The sequence below is a fragment of the Falco peregrinus genome, chromosome 8 (genome assembly GCF_023634155.1).
Source record: "Falco peregrinus isolate bFalPer1 chromosome 8, bFalPer1.pri, whole genome shotgun sequence".
Taxonomy (NCBI): domain Eukaryota; kingdom Metazoa; phylum Chordata; class Aves; order Falconiformes; family Falconidae; genus Falco; species Falco peregrinus.
In genome coordinates, this window is record NC_073728.1 from 21,056,056 (window position 1) to 21,074,807 (window position 18,752).

Consider the following 18,752-nt stretch of genomic DNA (forward strand, 5'->3'; position numbering starts at 1 on the left):
GCAGGCGGCGGGGAACGGACGGCAGCCGCGCTCCGCCAGCTCCCGCGGGCCTCGGGGGTGCCGGCCGGCTGCGCGGGCCCCGCTGCCTGCCCCACTCCGGCCGCCGGCGGCGGCATCCGCAGACAAAGCGGGCGGCCCCCGCCTGCGCGGCCGCGCACAACCCCCGGGCGCGCAGCGGTCTCCGCCCCGGCCCGCGGGTCCCAGCGCCGCCCGCACCCCCGGGGCGCGCCGCCCGGGAATTGCCGTTCTTGTTCTTAAGGGGATGGGGGGCGGGGGGGGCGGGAATCCAGCGAAACAGAAATCGCCCTGAACGGGCCAAACGGCGCATTTGAGCTTAAAATGAAAACTTCCGCGTGCGTGAGCGGTAAATGAGGTGGGACTTGGGAGATCCTCCCCAGAAAGCCCACGATGAATCCCAAATTACTTTGTTAGATAATTAGAAAGTGCTGATAATTATTTCTTTCATAATTCAGCGGTGTAACTGTAACAGGAAAATGATCTTGTGAAAGTTCACACGTGCAGATGTATTAGTTACTGATTCATTTGATTAAATGCTAGTCTCAAGTGCTCTGATCCACAGCTGAAGGCGGCCCCATTAGCATAACACTGATGTTTAATTTTCATACGCATAATTAGCCATATATTTAACACTAATAGCAACATGCAGCCTTCCAGCATTAAACAGCCTGGGATTTGATCTGGCCTGGGCTGAACTTTCCCGGTTACATCTAGGCTGTCTAGGGTGCGCAGTTATCCCGGCACCACGTCTGTGTGATCAAACACATTTTGGCAAAGGGAGAACACCAACAGAAGTGAACGTTCCGAACAAATCGCGGCGCCGGCCTGCCGTTCCCCGCCGCCGGCAGCAGGGCTGGGGCACCCCCGGCAGCGCCCGCACGGGGCTCCGGCTCCTCCGGGCACCGACGGTCCTCGGGGCACCCGGCTCTTGGCTGTGCAAAGCTGACAGAACCGAGCCCCTCTGCTCCTGGTCTTTTTTTTCTTTTTTTTCCCTTTTTCCTCCTTTCATTAGTGGCTCTGTCGGTTTTAATTGCCCGTTTCCTAACGCCTCTTTTACTTCCCCCTCCTTTTTTTTTTTTTTTTTTTTCTCGCGATGCGCAGAGTTCATTTTCACAAAATCGCCGCGGCTTGGCGCGGGAAGGGGCAGTGCGGTGTGTCCCCACACGGACTCCTCCGGCAGCCGGCCCTGCCCGCCTGGCCATGTAAGTGACCGCCCGGGGCGGGTCTGCGCGCTTGCCCGAGGAGGGGACGGGGCGCCCCGGCGCCTTCGCCGGGCTGCGGGGAGGGCAGGCTGCTCCGCGCTCCCCGGCTCTGCCGCCACGTCCCCCGGCCCCCCGGCTCTGCCGCCACGTCCCCCGGCCGGCCAGTCCCGGGGCGGATCACAGTCCCGCCGGCCTCGCCAAAACCCGGCGGACCGGACGGCGCGGGGCCGCCACCGCCTCTCCGTGCGACGCCGGCCCCGGCAGCGCACCTTCGGCGGGCGCGGAGGGGCCGCGGCCGCGGGACGCCCCGACCCCAGGAACCCCGACCCCGCGATCGCCCCGTCGGGGCTGCCGTCGTTCCGGCCCGGGAAGCCCTCCTGCGTGAGGGGCTGGTGCGAGGCGCTGGCCGTCCCCGCACAGCCCGGCCATCCCTTTGGTCTTGTTCATGGTCAGGATTACCGACGTGCGCCATCAGTGCCGGGGCCCGGCTGCCACCGCTCCGCGGCGGCCAGTACAACCCGCAGCCCCCTCGGAATTACAGGGGGGACCCCGGAGCAAACAGCGGCCGCCGGGAGCTGCCAGCACCCCTTTTCTGCCGGGCTGCGGGGGGTCCCTTCTCGCGGCTGCCCCGCTCCACGCCGCGGTGAGGGGCAGGGGACGGGGAGAAGCCCAGCGCCTGCCGGACCCCCCAGGGGCTCCCGGCGCAGCCAAAGCCCCCGGGACGCGCGGGACACCCCGCGCCCCTCGGAGGGGCAGCGTGACCGGGCGGCGGGGGTCTCGGCCCGCACCCCCGCGCGGTGCTGGCTGGCCCCGGCTCCCACGGCCGCGGCGCGCTGCTATCCCCGGGGATTTGTCAACTTGTTGGCTGAATCGTTTGTTTTTACAGGTTTTCGGGCCTTCCCAGCTCCTCTGGAGCAGGATGGGGCTAAGCAGCTGCCCCGCGGCGGTAGCCGTGTTCTGAGGGGGGGTCCCCGCTTTTTGGAAAGATGCTGGTAGAAACTGCTCGAGCTGACAGCTCGCTGGGCTCGAGTGGGAACAAACAGCAGAATAAAGCTGTAAGAAAGCGGCTTGCTTCTGCCCTGAACCACGGAGGGAGCTGGTGCTGAGCAGCCCTGGTCGCCTGCGTGTGCAGCCGCCAGCCCCGGGCATGGGACCGCACCGCCCTGCGATTAAGGGCAAGTTATTTGCACCAAACCCGCACCGCTGCTGCTGCCGGTCTGCGGAGCTTCTGGATGGCACTTGCTTATCTCCAAGGCTACCCCGCATTTCGTAGGACCGGCTCCTGCTCCGGTAGCCAAGGCCAGACCCGTCCAGCCCGACGGGGCGCTCAGCCACCTGCTAATTGCAAATCAACACACCCCCCCACACCCGCCCCCCGGGAGGCCCGTGACGGGACCACAGCGAGCACGGGGCTGAGCAGGACCCCCAGCTTCCGAGGACCCTCAGCTCCACGCTCTGGGCAGGAGCCGGGGCTCATCCTCCAGACCGCAAACCTCTCTGCTTCCCTTAATCGCTTAAACCGTGGAGTGCCTCTCCCTTAACTAACGTGGGCACCGCAGAGCAGTGATTACTCCAAAACGGCTAATTCTTCAAGCAGGGCAATTATTGATCTCCAGAGAAGCGCGCTTCCCATTTCATTTTTAATCACTTTTTGTGCTGTGCAATGAGGAATTAGCTGAGGCAGGAAAGGGGGGACTGCTGCTGGGAAGGCTGCGGGGGAAGAGGCTGCTGCCTCTGCCTGCCACCCTCGGGAAACTTTTTTCCATCCTGTTAAGTTACAGCCTGGGAAACAGCACTGTGCTAATTGCAGTGAAGACAAATTGACTCCATAGCTCAGCTATAAAGGGAAAATACTATGTTCCTCTGTCCTCTCAGCTGCACAGAGACTGTGTCATCTGATACGTGTTTGTCCCATATAGGATCTGGAAGAGAGGGGACCTGCTTTCTGCCCCTCACCCTAAATAACCCAAACCCTTTGCACTTACAGGCTGTGCATGGCTGCTTCCAGGGTCACAAACAAGCCAACAGACTTTTATTAAATACTAACTAGGTAACACACAGAAAGCCGCCCCCCCAGGTTGCTTTTTCTGTCCCCTGCAGTGGACTTAGGCAGCACGCATTCCCCACAGAAATTACAGAAAACTCCTCTGTCCTGAGTGAAACTGGAAATCCCAGAAGTACAGCGAGTTCCTCCACTCCTTGCTCCACATTTAGGCTTCTTCAAACAGTTTAGAGAGGATTTCTGCTCCCTCTGAAGTAATCACAATGGTATGTTCAAACTGCGCTGATCTGAAAGGCACATTTAGCAGTTATTAGTGGGCAAACGGGTCCACCGTGCCTGTAAAACTCACCTGTTTTTTTCCCCCAGCTGTCAGCGATCAGTTCTACAGCTTAGGAAAGACCAAAAAATAATATAAGGCACCTTTTATTGTCTACGGAAACTGCAGTCCATTTATCCTTCAGAATCTTAAATTCGGGGGATCCTTCCATTATTATTGGCTCTGCAGCAAGGAAAACAAAAAGTATTCCAAAGTTAGTCACACTTGTGTGCGGACTGTGAAGCAAGCAAGACATGGGGGTGTCCCACCATGCAACCCCCCTCCCGCACAGGTCCCGTCTTCCCTGGACCGGCACTCTCCGGCAACACTAAAATGTGAACTAAAGAGGAAGACAAAATACCAAGGTAGGAAGTCGCCCATTCCTCTTTTGTAAAAGCGGGGAATTTTAATCAAGCTTTAATTAAGACCCCGTGGATAATAACCAAAGCGCCAACCACACTTACAAACAGCAGATAGTTTTAAATATTTGAAATTTTTAAACAGGCTTAAAATGTTCATTAAAACAGCAAAACATCAATTTTCTTATTTCCCTCTAATTGCCGCGCCATTTAGCCACACAGGGAGCAAGAGGGCTTTTCCTCACGGCTGGTATTTAGCGCGCCCCGTCCGCGGGGCCAGAGCCCTGGGCCCGGGCAGCGGCTTTGGCCGGCAGCGAGTGACTGAGCCACCGGGCTGCCCGCCGGCAAGCCACGGCATCGGGGACACGCAATCTCACCCTTCTCATCTTCCACAGCCCAAGGATGCCGGCAGGGTCTCCGCCTGGCCAAAACCAGGCGTCAAATATGTCATTTAGCAAGGTTTATAATAAACACTTCCTCTTCTAAATCTTCTCATTTGGAAGCTATTTCCTCAAATTCGTTCCTTAATGCATTTTTTGAAATGGTGTTTTAATCTGCTTCCTAAGTGTCGCCGACATCCCCCCCTGTCTGCATGGATATTTTTATATCCCAATAAAGAAATGGTACGGATCTGGGCTGCTCTGTGTGTGCTTTTTTAAAGAAAACCATAGCAGAGAGTTACTAACCTATTGTGAACGCCATTCCCTCTTCCATTAACAAATCACTGTCATTGGCTACAAAAGAAAATAAAAAGGCCGTTATGGGTGGTGTTTTTTTTTTTTTTCTTTTCTTCCCTTTTTTCAGTAAGCGCAACCAGCACTCGGTTTAAGCCCCGTTTGGGCTGGCAGGTACGGCGCACGGAGCGCGGCGCCCGCCGAGAGCCATCCCGCCCCGGCCGCCCCGACGGCGGCCCCGTCCAGGCCGGCTCCGGCGGCTGCACCGTTTCAGCCGAGGTTTTTCTTTGCCCCGTGACAAACTTCGCCGGCGCGGTTCGGGCGCGGTGGGGTGCGGGGGTGGGGGCGTGCGGGGAGGCGGCGGCTGCCGCCCGCAGCGGGGTCGCGGAGGCGGCCCGCGGGGCCCAGCTGCCCCAACGGCTCCGTTAAACGGGCGATTCGTCCTCAAAAATACCTGCGCGACACTCAGACGACGAGTTGCCCGGCGCGGGGAGCCCCCGGTACCCCGGCGGGCCCGGCAGCGTGCGGGGCCGGGGTGGCTCTGCTCGTTTCACCGCCCTCCCCCGCCGTCATTTCAGCGCCAGCGCGGGGGGAGGCGGCCTCCCCGCGGGGCCCCTTACCGTGGTGCCACACCTCGGGGTGCCCGTGGAAGTACGACCCGATGCCGTGGCCGACGAAAGAGGGGCAGACCTGGAAGCCGCCCCGCCGCGCCACGGAGCTGCGGGGGCAAAGGGGACACCGTGAGGGAGCACGTCCTGACCGCCCCCGCCAGTCGGCCCCGGCCGCTGCGCTGGTCCGGGCGGCACCACCCGGCTCCACCACCCGGCTCCACCACCCGGCTCCACATCCTCACCTCCGCCCCAGCGCCGTGTCACTGCTTCGCAGCCACTCTGAAGGACAGGGGGGAAGCTAGCACTGGGGAGCCGCCGTTAGGTTTCAGAGTTAACACGGCCGCCAGCATTAGCCGGTAGCTCTTGTGCCAGCCCTGCCGTCTAAGTGTTGTCTCCCTGTCTGATGGCGAGTAACCTTTCCCACAAGCACACCGGGAACTCTTTTTGCCATGGGACAGCTGAACAGCAGCCCAGCCGCGCAGCCGAGGCCCCAGCACCCCCAAACCGCAGCCCCTGGTGAGCCCCCCCAGGTGCAGAGCCCGTGCTGGGCTGCGCACCCACTGCCTCCACTGGATTTTCTGCAGAAAAAGGTCCTGCTACCCACAGGGAGAGTTAAGAGCCCTGCTGCTTCCCTTTTGGAATACTGCAAACATTCACTACCAAAATGTATTGAAACACTAGCAAATCTGTTCACGCTAATTAACAATGTATTTCTAATGAACCCATCGCTACACCAGCAAAAACAACTACCGCGTTTCAGTTCTGCCTGGGAGATCTGTCCTGTCCTTCATGGTCTGCCTCAGGCAGGAGTGTCTCAGAGCTGCCTGCAGGAACACAGCCAGGCACCAATCCTTACCCATGCTGGGAAAGCAAATTCCTATCCTGATCCCTAAAAACTGGAGGACTGGAGATATGTGGGGTGTCCTGTGGCTTCTGGGCCACCCCACGCCTGCAGGTTTCACTCTTGGGCTCTGCCCTTACTCAAGTAGTGGTGGAGGGAGCAGTGGAGGGGGTGACTTGAGGCAGCTCAGCCAGGGGGGCTGCCCACATCCAAAACAGAAATGTGTGGAGATTTGGGGGGACCTCAAGGTGTAGTAGAAGTGACAAGGAAGCAAATGCAGTTCCTAAATATCACCCCAAAACTATTTCTAAAATCAAACAGGAGTAAGACAGGCAGGCACTTAGCCTGAAAAGATTTTGTCTACAACATTAAAAGCTTCATTTGGTTGTTTTAAAACAAGGTAGGCTCTTAAAAACTTCAGGTTTGACTATATTTACACCTTAACAAATGCTTTCTCTGAGTCTGACTACAGGTGAAAAAGTAGAAAAGTTAAGAAACTCAAATAAAGGTGTAAGCTCTCACAGAAATTAAAGCATGTTAAACCCCATGGGGAGGCTCTTATTCAGGTGTAAAGTGGCCTCAGCTTGCTGTAGGAGTCAATCCCTTTGCACATCAGGCTTCACAAACCCTGCAGTGCTGGCTCCAGTGCCTGTGGGTCACTGTCCCAGAATTTAATGCCACTGCAATTGAGGGACATGATGCTCCACCACAGCAAAATGGCAATGAGAGAGGAGAGTCAGGCCAACAGTTAATAATGCTGAAGTGTTCAGACCTTAAGAGCACGTTTTAGCAGAATTTGTATACTAGCTTTTACCTACCCATTGCCCTGATGCGAGGACTCATCCCATTTCTTTCATTAACTCTGGAGAAAAATGGAAATTTCAAGTTCAGCTGCTCCACAAAACCTAAGTACTGGCAAAGAGGGTTACCAAAAAGGCTAGAAGTTGGGCTTCATTTGGTTGCATTCAAAGTCCAGGTTTTTATTTTATACATCATTTATGTGGGAAAAAAAGTATGAAGGTTTACACAGTGAAAAATCCTACTAGAGATGGAAAAGACTTTTGGAAAAAACTTTCTCCCCTGCCTTTCTATTACACAACCCACGTCTGTGTCAGAGATGGACTGCTAGCTGTAACGATGCTGAAGGCCAAGGAAGAAGCATGGGGAACAGTGATGAGTTAGCCAGACTACTCCGAAACATACACAAAATGAAACAGAAGGTCGCTGGTGACTGAGCCCAGAGCAATAAGATAATGATTCCCATACAGGTGAAGCGATGCTCTGAAAAGAGATGGGAGAAGCTGTCCATGCAACATGTGATAAGCTTTTCTTTCACCTTCTTCTGCATCTTTTTGCAAAAGCATAAACAATTCCACTAACTACACAGCTTTGCTTATGTCCTTACGCAGCATCCCTGGCCACTGAAAAAGCATGATCATTTTTTCAGATGTTTTGTATTATTCTGTAGCAAGACAGAAAGCTTTTTCCGGACAGCTGTTCTTCCAAGTGCCATGGCTACACACCTTCCTGCGGGCCGGGGAAGCTCTTGCCGAGGAGGGTGGCAGTAGCAGCAGCAGCTGCTTGCTGGGCACCGGGCGCGTGAGCACCGGGACACACAGAAGGCAGTGTTAAGGCAGTATCCCATCCTCACGTGGTGAAATAAGTGCTTCTCGTGCATTTCAGTGGTGAATTCTGCCACTTTCTTGCCAAACAGCTTGAAAACCACTCTGTTGGCATCAGTGCTTCTGCAGTTACTGTCTGTGATCAAAATAGGGGATCTTGGAGCTCACAAGGCTTTGACATTTGCACTGACAGAAACTCGTGCCCTCCTCCTTCCCGCTTAATAATGTCTACAGACAGAGCTTGGGTATTCTTTACATGAAATGTAATATGGTCAATGAACCTGAAGTGACACGTAGAAAACCTGTGGAGAAAATAAGCTGTAGGTATGAAACTCAGCCACATTCAATCTCTTTTCGGTATTTGCATGTGCTTTGGGAGCACCTTATGGGGAATTTCACTCCACATCTACTAGCTTTACTTTGGAGTACTTAAAAAAAATCCTAGTGAGCTCTTACATCCTTGTGGAGTTACAGAAAAACACCCAGCTTTCATAAAAACCCAAAGCTACTAACCCCAGCTACAACTTGCACATGCAATCCTGTAAATGTACTTGTTGGCTGTAAATGCTGGCAGGGAGGACTCTGAAACAGCTCTCAGAAGAGTGCTGATGATGAACTGTTGATCTTGGTGAGCCTCTCCACCCTCTGGGATTCCCAGGCTGTGGAATTTGATTTAAAAATCAGGATGCCCAGGAGTGGAGCATTTTTACACCAGTTTGCCATTTGCTGCTGAGAACAGCTCAACATTTTGGTCTTGCTCAATGCCTGGCTCAGGACCTGTCAGCAGTGGCCGGCCTTTCCAGCGTTCCCTGGAAGGCAACATCACAAGACTGCAGCCCCAGCTCCATGCACTGCTCCTTGCAGACAGGCAGCGTAGGTAGGGTCAGGCAGCTGGAGTCCTGACTGCGAGGAGGTGGCATGGCTGAGCTGGGCTGTCTGGCATCTGCTGTGGGAAAGGAGAGCTGCACAGCTGGGTGGCTGGGCCAGGCTGCCAGTTCCCCTCGGCCACGGCATGTGCCCCAGCCAAATCACTTCCAGAGCAAAGGCTGGGGCAGCAGAGTCACACCGCAGCGACAGCATCAAGCTAAAAAAACCCAAAGGGTTTTCAGAATAATCACTGTTAAAAATAACCATTGACAACATTTATCATCACACATTTTATTCTTTGAGCTGTGTTGCATGCTTGGGCAGAGGTGAATTGGGCAGGATTAAAAGCATAATCACTTAATGAGCCCAGTACTCGATTTTACATTTTGCTGCCATGTGTTCCAGCCCAGTGGTTGCAGAGTCAAGACTACCTGCAGTGTTGCTCCTCTTTTGCTGATGGCAAAGCCAGGCAAAGTGTCTGGCACTACCAGTAGCGGCCAAGCTGGTAAAGGAACATCACTGAGGGCCAGGCTGTCCATAAACCCTAAACCCACAGGTGGAGTCTCTTGTATGGCGGTATCATGCTTCTGAGAGTGGACAGAGACAGGACAGCTGGGTGACAGTTTCCTCCTGAGCATCCTCTTCCCACGTTGCCAGACAACAGCTAATTCTCCAAACGGAGAGATGAGCACGGAGACAGGCACTGCTATCCTGCCAGCAGCCTGACAGGGAAATTGCCACAAAGCAGCAACAGGCAGGACCAACTCTCTACAAAGTTCTCTCTGATACTCTAGAGTCTCCCCTGAAGGGAGCTCTTGGATGACGAATCCCTCCTGCTAAGAAGCTGAAAAGCAGGCTGAAAGAATTTCCTTAGGGGGCTGGCCCTCTGCTGACAGACTCTAGGAGCATCTATGGGATAACAGGCATCCCAGCTCCAGAGGAAAAAACATCCATTCAGTCTTAGGGCTGGAACTCACCCTTTTTTTTTGGGGGGGTGGAGTGGGGATGACACACGACTCCCCAGACCTGCATTTTCTTTTCTTTTTACCAAATTTTGTCACTTTTTTCTCAGGGCAGGTCTGGCCCAGTATCCTAAGACCTCACTGAAGAAACAAAGTGAAACAAATTCCATTTTCAACATTGATAGCAACTGCTTCTCTGGGCTCTCTGGTGGCACAAGGGAAGAGTTTGGCTGATCAGACAAGATGGCACAGACTGCTTTGCTACCCAGGCTGAACATCCCAGTGAACTGATTCCCAGCTAGGGACCCTTCTCCCACAGCGCCAGCTTCTCTCCCCAGGGATGAAACTTTATCAGAGCAGCTTAGCATGAATGGCTGAAGTTGCTAAATAAATCTGTCATACACTTCTGGGCAGTGAACACGCTTGGGAAACACTGAAAGAGATAACAGACTTACGATAATTGTTTTCTTACTTAGGGATCTGATTTTTTTTTTTTAATTGGAAGTAATAATGTTTTTCTTAGATCTATTGTTAGCAAAATGACCACTGAGTGGCATATTTGCTTTTAAAAAAAATTACTGAAAACCGCATCAGCCTAAACTAGATTTGCTGTGATAAAAATACCAATTTTGAATAGTACCATATTATCTAATTCGAGAAACTACAAAATTCTACTGGGAAAATATGAAAAGTATTTTTCTCTCAATAGTAATCCTAGACTGAGGGAATGCACAAGTTCAGGGATTCCTTATAATGACAATAAATGTTGAAGTATAATTAGTAATATTTTTGAAAGCCAACAATTGTTTTTTGAAAGAAAGGTACATTTTAGTTTCAAACTGGAACACAAATTACTGTATTTTTCTTACAATAGTGCTGAACTTTTATTTGAGGTTCTCTGTTTCTGAAAGCAGACATGATGGATTGAAATAAAAGATAATTTATTGCAATGCTTACTTTCAAGTGCAGAGAGAAGCAGTGTAATTGTAATTTACAGTAGCTGTCAAGGAAAATCTATCACAGATGACATTAAAATGACTTATTTTGCCTGAGCCACTTATTGTTTAAATGTGCATAATCTGATAGAAACAGATTTTTTTAAAAAATCTGCTTTATATTGTTCTAAATTAATATCAAAACATATACTTACAAGTTAAACATTTTAAGCAATTTATTAATACTTTCATCACTACTATTTTTACCTAGGAGCTGGAAATTGGTTTATTTAACAATATCATGTTTATATTTTTTAGATCTCTACACTCACAACACTTTCATGTACCTAAACTCACTGTCTAAAAACAGATTCCAAATTAGATTTGTTTCTGTCTGAAAGAAATGTCAGAAGTGGTGGAAGAAAATGCAGCATAGGGCCCAATCCTGTTTCCAGTGGAGCTGACCAACTGTTTTGCTACCACCTCCAATAAGAACAGGTTAGTGAAGACTCAAATTTTCCTAAGCCAAGTAATTCAGGAATCCATGCAATCTTTTATTTGCAACTTGTAGCTGATGGGAGAAGGAACTGATATCCGTGAAATATTCAGTGTCAGCTACCGAGCTTCCATAACAAAGACTATGTTAGAACGCTGAATGCGAACTTACCTCTGCAATATAACTATTCCCACATTTATTGTAGAAAGGAAATATTCTGATTATTTGTAAGATACGTTCCGCATATCACTTGAACACCTTTATAGAAATACTGATGAAGGAAACCTAGACACACTTCCATCCTGATAAGCCTAAATGTTTTCAGTTTGTAGGTGCTTGTTCTCAGGTATTTATGGTATCTAACTTCTCCAAAACTTAAGATTTTGATGCATGTGTATATTATATATGTCTGTCTGCATGTAAACATTGAATGTCAAATAACCAGAAAACACAGCTTCACCAAACCAAGGTAATCTTTTACCAGAGGCAGTGTTAAAGTAGTTGTAAACAAATCAGCACATTTAAATCATCAACACAATAAAATCTTGGGAAATAAAGTTAATGACCTGCTATTTCATATGTAGTTTTGAACAGCTACTAGCTTTGATTAACCTGCTTTTCAAAGGGGGCGCTGACTATATATTTACACTTCACAAGTAAACCGACCTCCATACCAACACAGCAAAAATCCAATGTCACATTCAGTTCTGTTCTTTTTCTTCTTCTTCTTCCTTTTTTTTTTTTTAATACAGCTAGAATTAATGTAGTGAATCTGTAATGAAATGCATTATCCTGCATGAAGATTTATCAGATTTTCCAATTGAATGCCATGCTTTACTAGCACTAGCTGGAGTTCACCTGCATGTTGGTGTGGCGTGTGGCTCTTTTTTGTAAAGAGTTAAGTTGAACACAAAAAAAGGGAACAAAGGTCAGCACCCAGCCGCCACTTGAATGTGAGATTTTTCTTTTTATTCCCCTTGATGTATACTAGGCTCTGTGTTATTAGTCTTAATGATGGAAAATTGTAGTGTTGATACAAATCTTTTTTTCAAAGTAGTAGGCGGGAGCTCCATTTGTTAGTAAGTTTTTTTGTGACTAAAAGCCACGGACAGTACATTTATGTAGCAGTAAAAGGCCTAGATGCTCTTTCCATAGCAGAGCTAATTATTCCTACTGTGACCTTACTGATCTACCCTGTTCCTAGTACATCTCATCTGCACGCCTGTTCCTCTGTGTAGATGGTGTCAGAGAATATGAAAAACCCTATAATGAAACCATTTTCATGATGGAGAAAGGCTACTGGAGTTGCACTTGCTACAAAGAGGCTCAATTATATGAGTAATTGTGATAATTTTCTACATTCATAGCCTTCAATGGGGAAAAAAGAATGAGAGCCACAAAGGAAAATTACTTTAACAAGAAAGTACAGAGAGTAAAAATGGAAGAAGAGACAAAAAGGGGGAAAAAAATAACCAGAAAAAAAGTTTAAAAAATAGATCTGGAGGGAGGAATAGCAAGACAGGGAGAACAACAGAAATGCTCAAAAAGCCTATGTGCAGCTGTGTTGCACAATTAAATTGAATTTTTTTTCTGCAGTTGATGAATGTGACTACTGCAAATGTGCCTCTGTAGTTAGCTATCATTTATTGTTCCGTGACAGGAAAAGGATAATTACCTCTCAGAGAGAATCAAAGGCTGACATGCCCTTTAGACACAGCCATGAATGCAGAGCTCGATAGAATGCTTGAATAAGAATCCAGTGTTCTGTGCCCCCTTCTACTCAAGAATAAATTTTGTTAAAATGCAAGAGCACCACCAGTAAATTTGTTGAACCCTAGGTGTTCAAAAATATGAGGTGCATCTATCGACTCATCCCATTTGCAAAAATAAAACTACATTTTGAATTCACTTCTATTATATTCATGGACAGTAAGATAGTGAGATATGCATTAAATTTCTTTTCCCAGTAGGGGTCTGATTCAACATTTCCTATGAAAGAACAGAAAGACACTATCCTTTTTCTCCAGGCTAGTTAGCCTATAATTTAAAACTGTCAAAAACACAATTTTATACAAAGTCTTCAATAAAAGCTTCTCAGATATAACCCAAAGAGGTTTTACTAAAGTTTGATTCAGGCTCTGTTACAATATTTTTAAAGCTATAAATACATCTAACTGATATTTTGCCGTTCGCTTTTTTCCTTAAAGTATTTGAAGATTTACAAAGAAAAAAAAGCAGCATCCTTTCAAGGTGACTAAGCCTTTGTAATCGGAATGTATTCAATAGCATGTTGGGACCATTAACAGTCCAGAGAAGTATTGCTTAATGAAATGTATACGATATATGTCTATTTATTTTTTGGCAAACATTTTAAAATAATCCATAGGTACCTTCAAAAAACTAAGCTGTATTTTTATTCAAAATTGGCAGCAGCAGAAGAGTCATGATTGCATTTATGTGAAGGCTAGAAGAGATGCAAAATAGGGAAAAAAAATCTCTCAATGTGAGCTCTTTCTCTCCTGTGACGTTAGCATGCACTGCCTTTTGTAATATCAGGAGCTCTCGAGTTAAATATTTTTGTACTTTTTAAACAAAGAGACTTAACTCACTGCAAATTATATCTGTTAATTTAAATCTAACTTATGAATATCTTTGACTCTTTCTACAGTTATCTTTGCTGACCCTAGGGTAATTCACTTAAAAAAAAAAAAATCTCTTACTCAAGGAACAACATTATAGCTTGGCAGTTCACATACTGATATCAGACGGAAATGATGGTTTTGAATCATAAAACATGTCATCAGCTTTATACCAAACCATCAATAACCTTTGTCCCATTTGCCAGCCCTCCCTTTACTTGTCAATATAAGGCTTACCTGATCGTGTTTCCAATTACAGAGAAGGGAGCCCCTGGTCTGCAAGCTGCAATTGCTTCATCTCTACATTTCCTGGCAACCTCCACTAACTTTTCACCAGATTTATCCACATTGCCCACCAAAAAGGTTTCAGAAGTGTCACCATGGTAGCCATTGTAATACACCTAAACATATGCAGAAATGTAAAGACATTTTCTTGTTTTGCATCCAGAAACAGATAGCCACCCTAATTAAATCCATTCTTGCTAGGAACAAGCTATGTATTCCAACACATAGACCATGGGTGAGCTGTATTTGTGAGTATGAAACCAGAAAAGCAAAATATTGCAGAGGGGGAAAAAAAAGACAAAAAGCTTGAAAGATTGCAAGGTGCGTAAGGGCTGCCAATTAAAATTTCAAGAAAAGCAAAAGTTGTGCATCACTGCCCAGCAGTGCACCAGACGATGACATCGCTCAGCTACAGGACGTAAGGCTAACTGGGCTGTATGCGAGAAGATGGATGGGGGCCGTGCATGTGCTGAAGGGGGCCTTGGGGGGCTGTCAGGTGCCCACCCACCTGGCCACATGCCCCTGGGCTAGGGACTGGCTTGCATCCCACATGGGAAGGGTGTTGCCCCAGTGCTGGCTGTGGGCACTGGGAGACCTGTGGCTGGCTGGCAGGGAGACCCATGCCTCCCCAGCCAGCATCCCCTGCTGGGGTTTTGAGGTGATGCTGTGCACAGCTGGATGAGGGGTACACCCTGCTACCAACACCCACAGGGAGCCCCATGGAAAGCATGGGCCAAATCCACTGCCAGCCGTTGTACATTTTCTTTAATCTCATTTTTAAACAACGCTGTGTTAACATTGGATTTTACTTCTGATTTCCAGAGATGAATTTTGAAAGAGAATAAATGTACTGTTCTGGCACTGCAAAGTTTCATGTGCTGAAAACGTAGCACCCTGTTGAATTAATTACATACTGTTTTGCTTTGGATATTTTTTTGACATTTCATAGATTTTAAACCTCAGCTCTCCAGAAATTCTCTGCTGGGCACAGGAAAACCTGGCTATGCACTACGGAGCTCAGCAATGCACCATTAAAATGGGGTTTGCAGCTCTGCAATACGGCAGGCAGGCACATAATTGTAAGATGAAGCCAAATTTCCCTATGGAAAGACAAATTACCATGGTGTGCAGTTTTGATCTTCTAAAACATTTTTTCTCCCCTGAACAGTGGGCAAACTATCCTTCTAGGATTAATAACTCACCAAGCTCGAAGTACTGAACTTTTGCCACTGGCAAGCTACTTGTGAAAGACAGACTCACATTCTTTTTGGTTGATTCCAAACTAAAAAAACCCCGACAAACCAAGAAAAAAACGAACCAAACCAAATTTGGCTACAGACAGTTTATCTCAAGGCCAGGTTTGTGTTCAGGCTGAGATGTGAAGAAAATGCAGGCAATTAGGAGTGAGGGGTGCTTTTGGGAAAGGTGAGTGCCAGCAAGGGCCCAACTGTGCTGCAGAGAGCAGCTGCACTCCCCTGCTCCACACCTTCCCCTGCCAGTCCAGGCTGCCACTAGATTTTTTTTTTTTTTTTTAATTTAATGCTCATTGGGCAGGTTTAAATCTAGCTAGCTCATATTTAAACTGAACTAGTTAATTTTTGGCTCTAACAAATACAACGCACAAAACCCCAGCATTAAATATCACCATCCTGGAAAAGCAAATACAGATTTAAAATATAGGAGAGCTTAAAAATAATAATAATATTTACTGCAGCCCATGAATTGCAATTACGTATTTTTGATGTTAATAAACTACAACCACAGCAACTGTAATACACTAATTCCTTAAAAGTCAATGAAAGAACCAAGTTGTAAGAAACATTAACCTGGTAATGGCAGGCTGAAAATTGCACTACGCTGAGGATTCAGTGATGGGTAATGTTACTTTTCTACACTAAAATACATTTTAAAGGCTACGTGATTCAAGCCAATAAAATTTTTATTTCATCTATGAAACTCCACCATCTTAATTGTACAAAAATGGATTTTTTCTTCAAATAATTTGTACATGTGAAGTGTTTATACTTAATAACCAGAATATTATTTAATAATTTTATAGAACCTGTATACAATTTAAAATAATTTGTTATGCATTATTTAATTTGACTTTCATTCTGTTCACTGTGAAACGTCCCAGTTTTACTCATTAAAAATAAGCTAAAAGATCAGTTAGTAATGCTGAAAAGTAATATTTTTTCCTCAGCTATTTTGGAACTGAGCAATTATCGAACACAGTTCAGTTTTAAATGATAAAAAAAGTCTTACAATCAGCAATTCCCACCCTTGCAGGAATCTTCACAATCACAGAAACGTCAAGATTTGTTTTATTTTATGAGGGTAAATAGAAAACAAATTTTAAAATGTCTTAAAAAATACCAGTAACATTTAGTCAGACATTATTTGTAAAGCAGAGTGGACAAGATATTCACACTACATCTATATAAAAATGTTTTGTTTAGTTTACCACGGAAACTATCTGTGATAGGAATCTACACTTTTTTTTAGTTGAAGGCATCATTATTTTCCTGACATATAAAACAAAAAAATAAAATGAACCTGAATGACATACAAAGAAATCATGTTAAATTCTTAGTTGCTGCAAAATGATTTAGTCTAATAAAATGAGCAAAGCTACACCAGCTCACAAAAGTAAAAATGCAGGCCAAAACTTTAAAAAGGACAGAATGCACTGTGTAAACCTGATAGTCAGAATTCTACAATTAGAAAGTATGGAGATGGGGAAGAATTTAGAAAGATTAAAAAGCCAAACCAAACCACATGCAGTTCTGGATCACACGTGAGTATACCATGGGAAAAAGGTCACTGACTCTAATTTTAATAGAAAAAATATTCTAGAAAGCTTGAATCCGATGCTCAGAGGTAGGTCTACTGGAGATTTCTTTGCTTCTGCCAGTATGAAATTTGGGCCCATGGAAAACAGTATCAAGTTACCAAGAGTTTCTTTAATGATTAAAAAAGCTTGTTTTTATGAGATGTTACTCCCTCGTATGTGACATATTACTGCAAAATAACAGTGGGATTCAAAAGACGTCTGTGCTCATATTAGAAATAAACAGCCCTTTGGGGAAATAAAAACATGCACAGTAAACAGAAAAAAGCTTCTGCAAGAGATGTATAATTTTTTTCCCTCATAAATGAAACGAGAATGAGGTTTCCTGTTTCCGTACTTTCTTGCTCCTAAGAAAACCCAGCCAGCGTTTATTTAAATAGCTATAATTGACCATTCTCTGGAAATATTAAGTCACAGTTATATCACACTATTTCTGTTTCTGTGCAAAAGGTTCAGGGCTTTTATACCAGAAATGGAATACAACACTACCTTTGGGGATTTTAATAAATGTAGGGAACACTGCTAGCAAAAGAGTTGCTGTCCAAATAGACTGACATACACAGGCCAATGTAGCCTCTAATGACAGAGTAAGATAATGTCAGGCCCCACTCAAAATCAGCAGGAAGAGGAAGATCAATCTTGGCAGAGTGAAGGAAAAATGCTGGCTTTCTTCATGTTAGCTCATCTCATACATATCTATCTTCAGCTGCTGCCCAGTACTGTGGTGCTCTGCATTAACTACACAGTGGATCAATAACAATTACACCTTCTCAAAAACATGACACATAGCAGGATTGGGTTGACATTTCACTTAGGCCAACATTGATCTCAGTGCATCTGATTCCAGTCCTAAATTCAAGTCAGGCCTGGGTCTATCTGGAATAAACACACAGTTAAAAACAAAAAAGGAAACCAGCTGCTTGTGCCTTGGCTCAGAAGTAAACAGCACATCCATCTGTGCATCCCCCATCTCCAATCCACTATTCTTCCTGTTGCTACTAGTGATTCTAAAGTTGATCAAAGACTATTTTTTATATGAATTACTCACCGTGACATCAATGTTGATAATATCTCCATCCTGAAGAGGTCGACTGAAACATAAACAGAAAAAAAAAAATAATAGTGACAGACAGTTCCCAACAAAGGGAATATAAGAATAAGCACCTAATGACACATACATAAAAAATCAGGGGGTAGATATTTTGTGATGGAAGAAGGCAGAGGCAAACAGAATAACCATTTTTAATGCTCAGCTCTCACTACTTAGAGAACAAGTTTAGCTGAATATAAAATAATGAGAAACAACTACAAGAAAAACATATCAACATCTGAAAAATCTACCATTATGTTTATTCTTTTTCTCTCACTAGGGTTCATATTTTTCTTTGTGAGTAGCTGAATGTACTGCAAATAAAAATACCCACCCAACAACCCACATAAATTCAAATATATTTTTTTCCTTAACCTATACTTATTTTGCTGGAGGAAAAAAAATAATCAGAAAATCAGTCTGTACTGTTCTGTCGTGTCGTCCCCCCCTCCGCCTCCCGTGAACGCGAAAGGCATTATGTTTTTTTTTTTTTTAAGTTTATGGACAAACAGGATAATATTTTTTTTCTATTTCACATACATCAGCATCGTGTGGTAACATGATATGCATCTGCAATATGTTTACGTATAACATTTAGTTAAGCTGAAGTATGTTCAATATTAAACATAATTTATTAATTCCAGTTTAACATTTTCATTTCTGGTGGTAAAATGTATATTACTGGGGAAATACCTGTCAGGAATACCATGACATACCACGTTGTTTACAGAAGTACAAACAGATTTTGGAAAACCTCCATAGCCCAGAGGTGATGGATAGGCATTCTGTCTGATTATTTCATGATGAACAATAGAATCTATTTCTTCAGTTGTCATGCCAACCTAAAATATCAAACATAACATCCTGTTAAAAAAGCAAAGATAGTTTCTCACATTTACTGAATGTGATTGCAGCTAAGCGTTTCAATGAAATCTTGGATGTTTCAAATATGCTGCTTTGATACAAAACACTAAACTGTCTG

General features: G+C 45.9%; 1 protein-coding gene across 8 annotated transcripts in view; it reads right to left on the reverse strand.

The window, feature by feature from the left end:
* Positions 1-3,222: 3,222 nt before the first annotated feature.
* METAP1D (methionyl aminopeptidase type 1D, mitochondrial) overlaps positions 3,223-18,752 on the reverse strand; it is a 56,520-nt gene continuing 40,990 nt past the window's right edge. For all 8 annotated transcript variants that reach the window (XM_055812055.1, XM_055812057.1, XM_055812054.1 and 5 more), the window contains 7 exons: positions 18,464-18,612; positions 17,729-17,771; positions 13,782-13,945; positions 5,192-5,289; positions 4,584-4,631; positions 3,643-3,721; positions 3,223-3,509 (listed from right to left, as the gene is read on the reverse strand). In XM_055812055.1, coding sequence (XP_055668030.1) covers positions 3,431-3,509; positions 3,643-3,721; positions 4,584-4,631; positions 5,192-5,289; positions 13,782-13,945; positions 17,729-17,771; positions 18,464-18,612 — 660 coding nt within the window. In that variant the 3' untranslated portion in view covers positions 3,223-3,430. The remainder of the gene's footprint in view (positions 3,510-3,642; positions 3,722-4,583; positions 4,632-5,191; positions 5,290-13,781; positions 13,946-17,728; positions 17,772-18,463; positions 18,613-18,752) is intronic.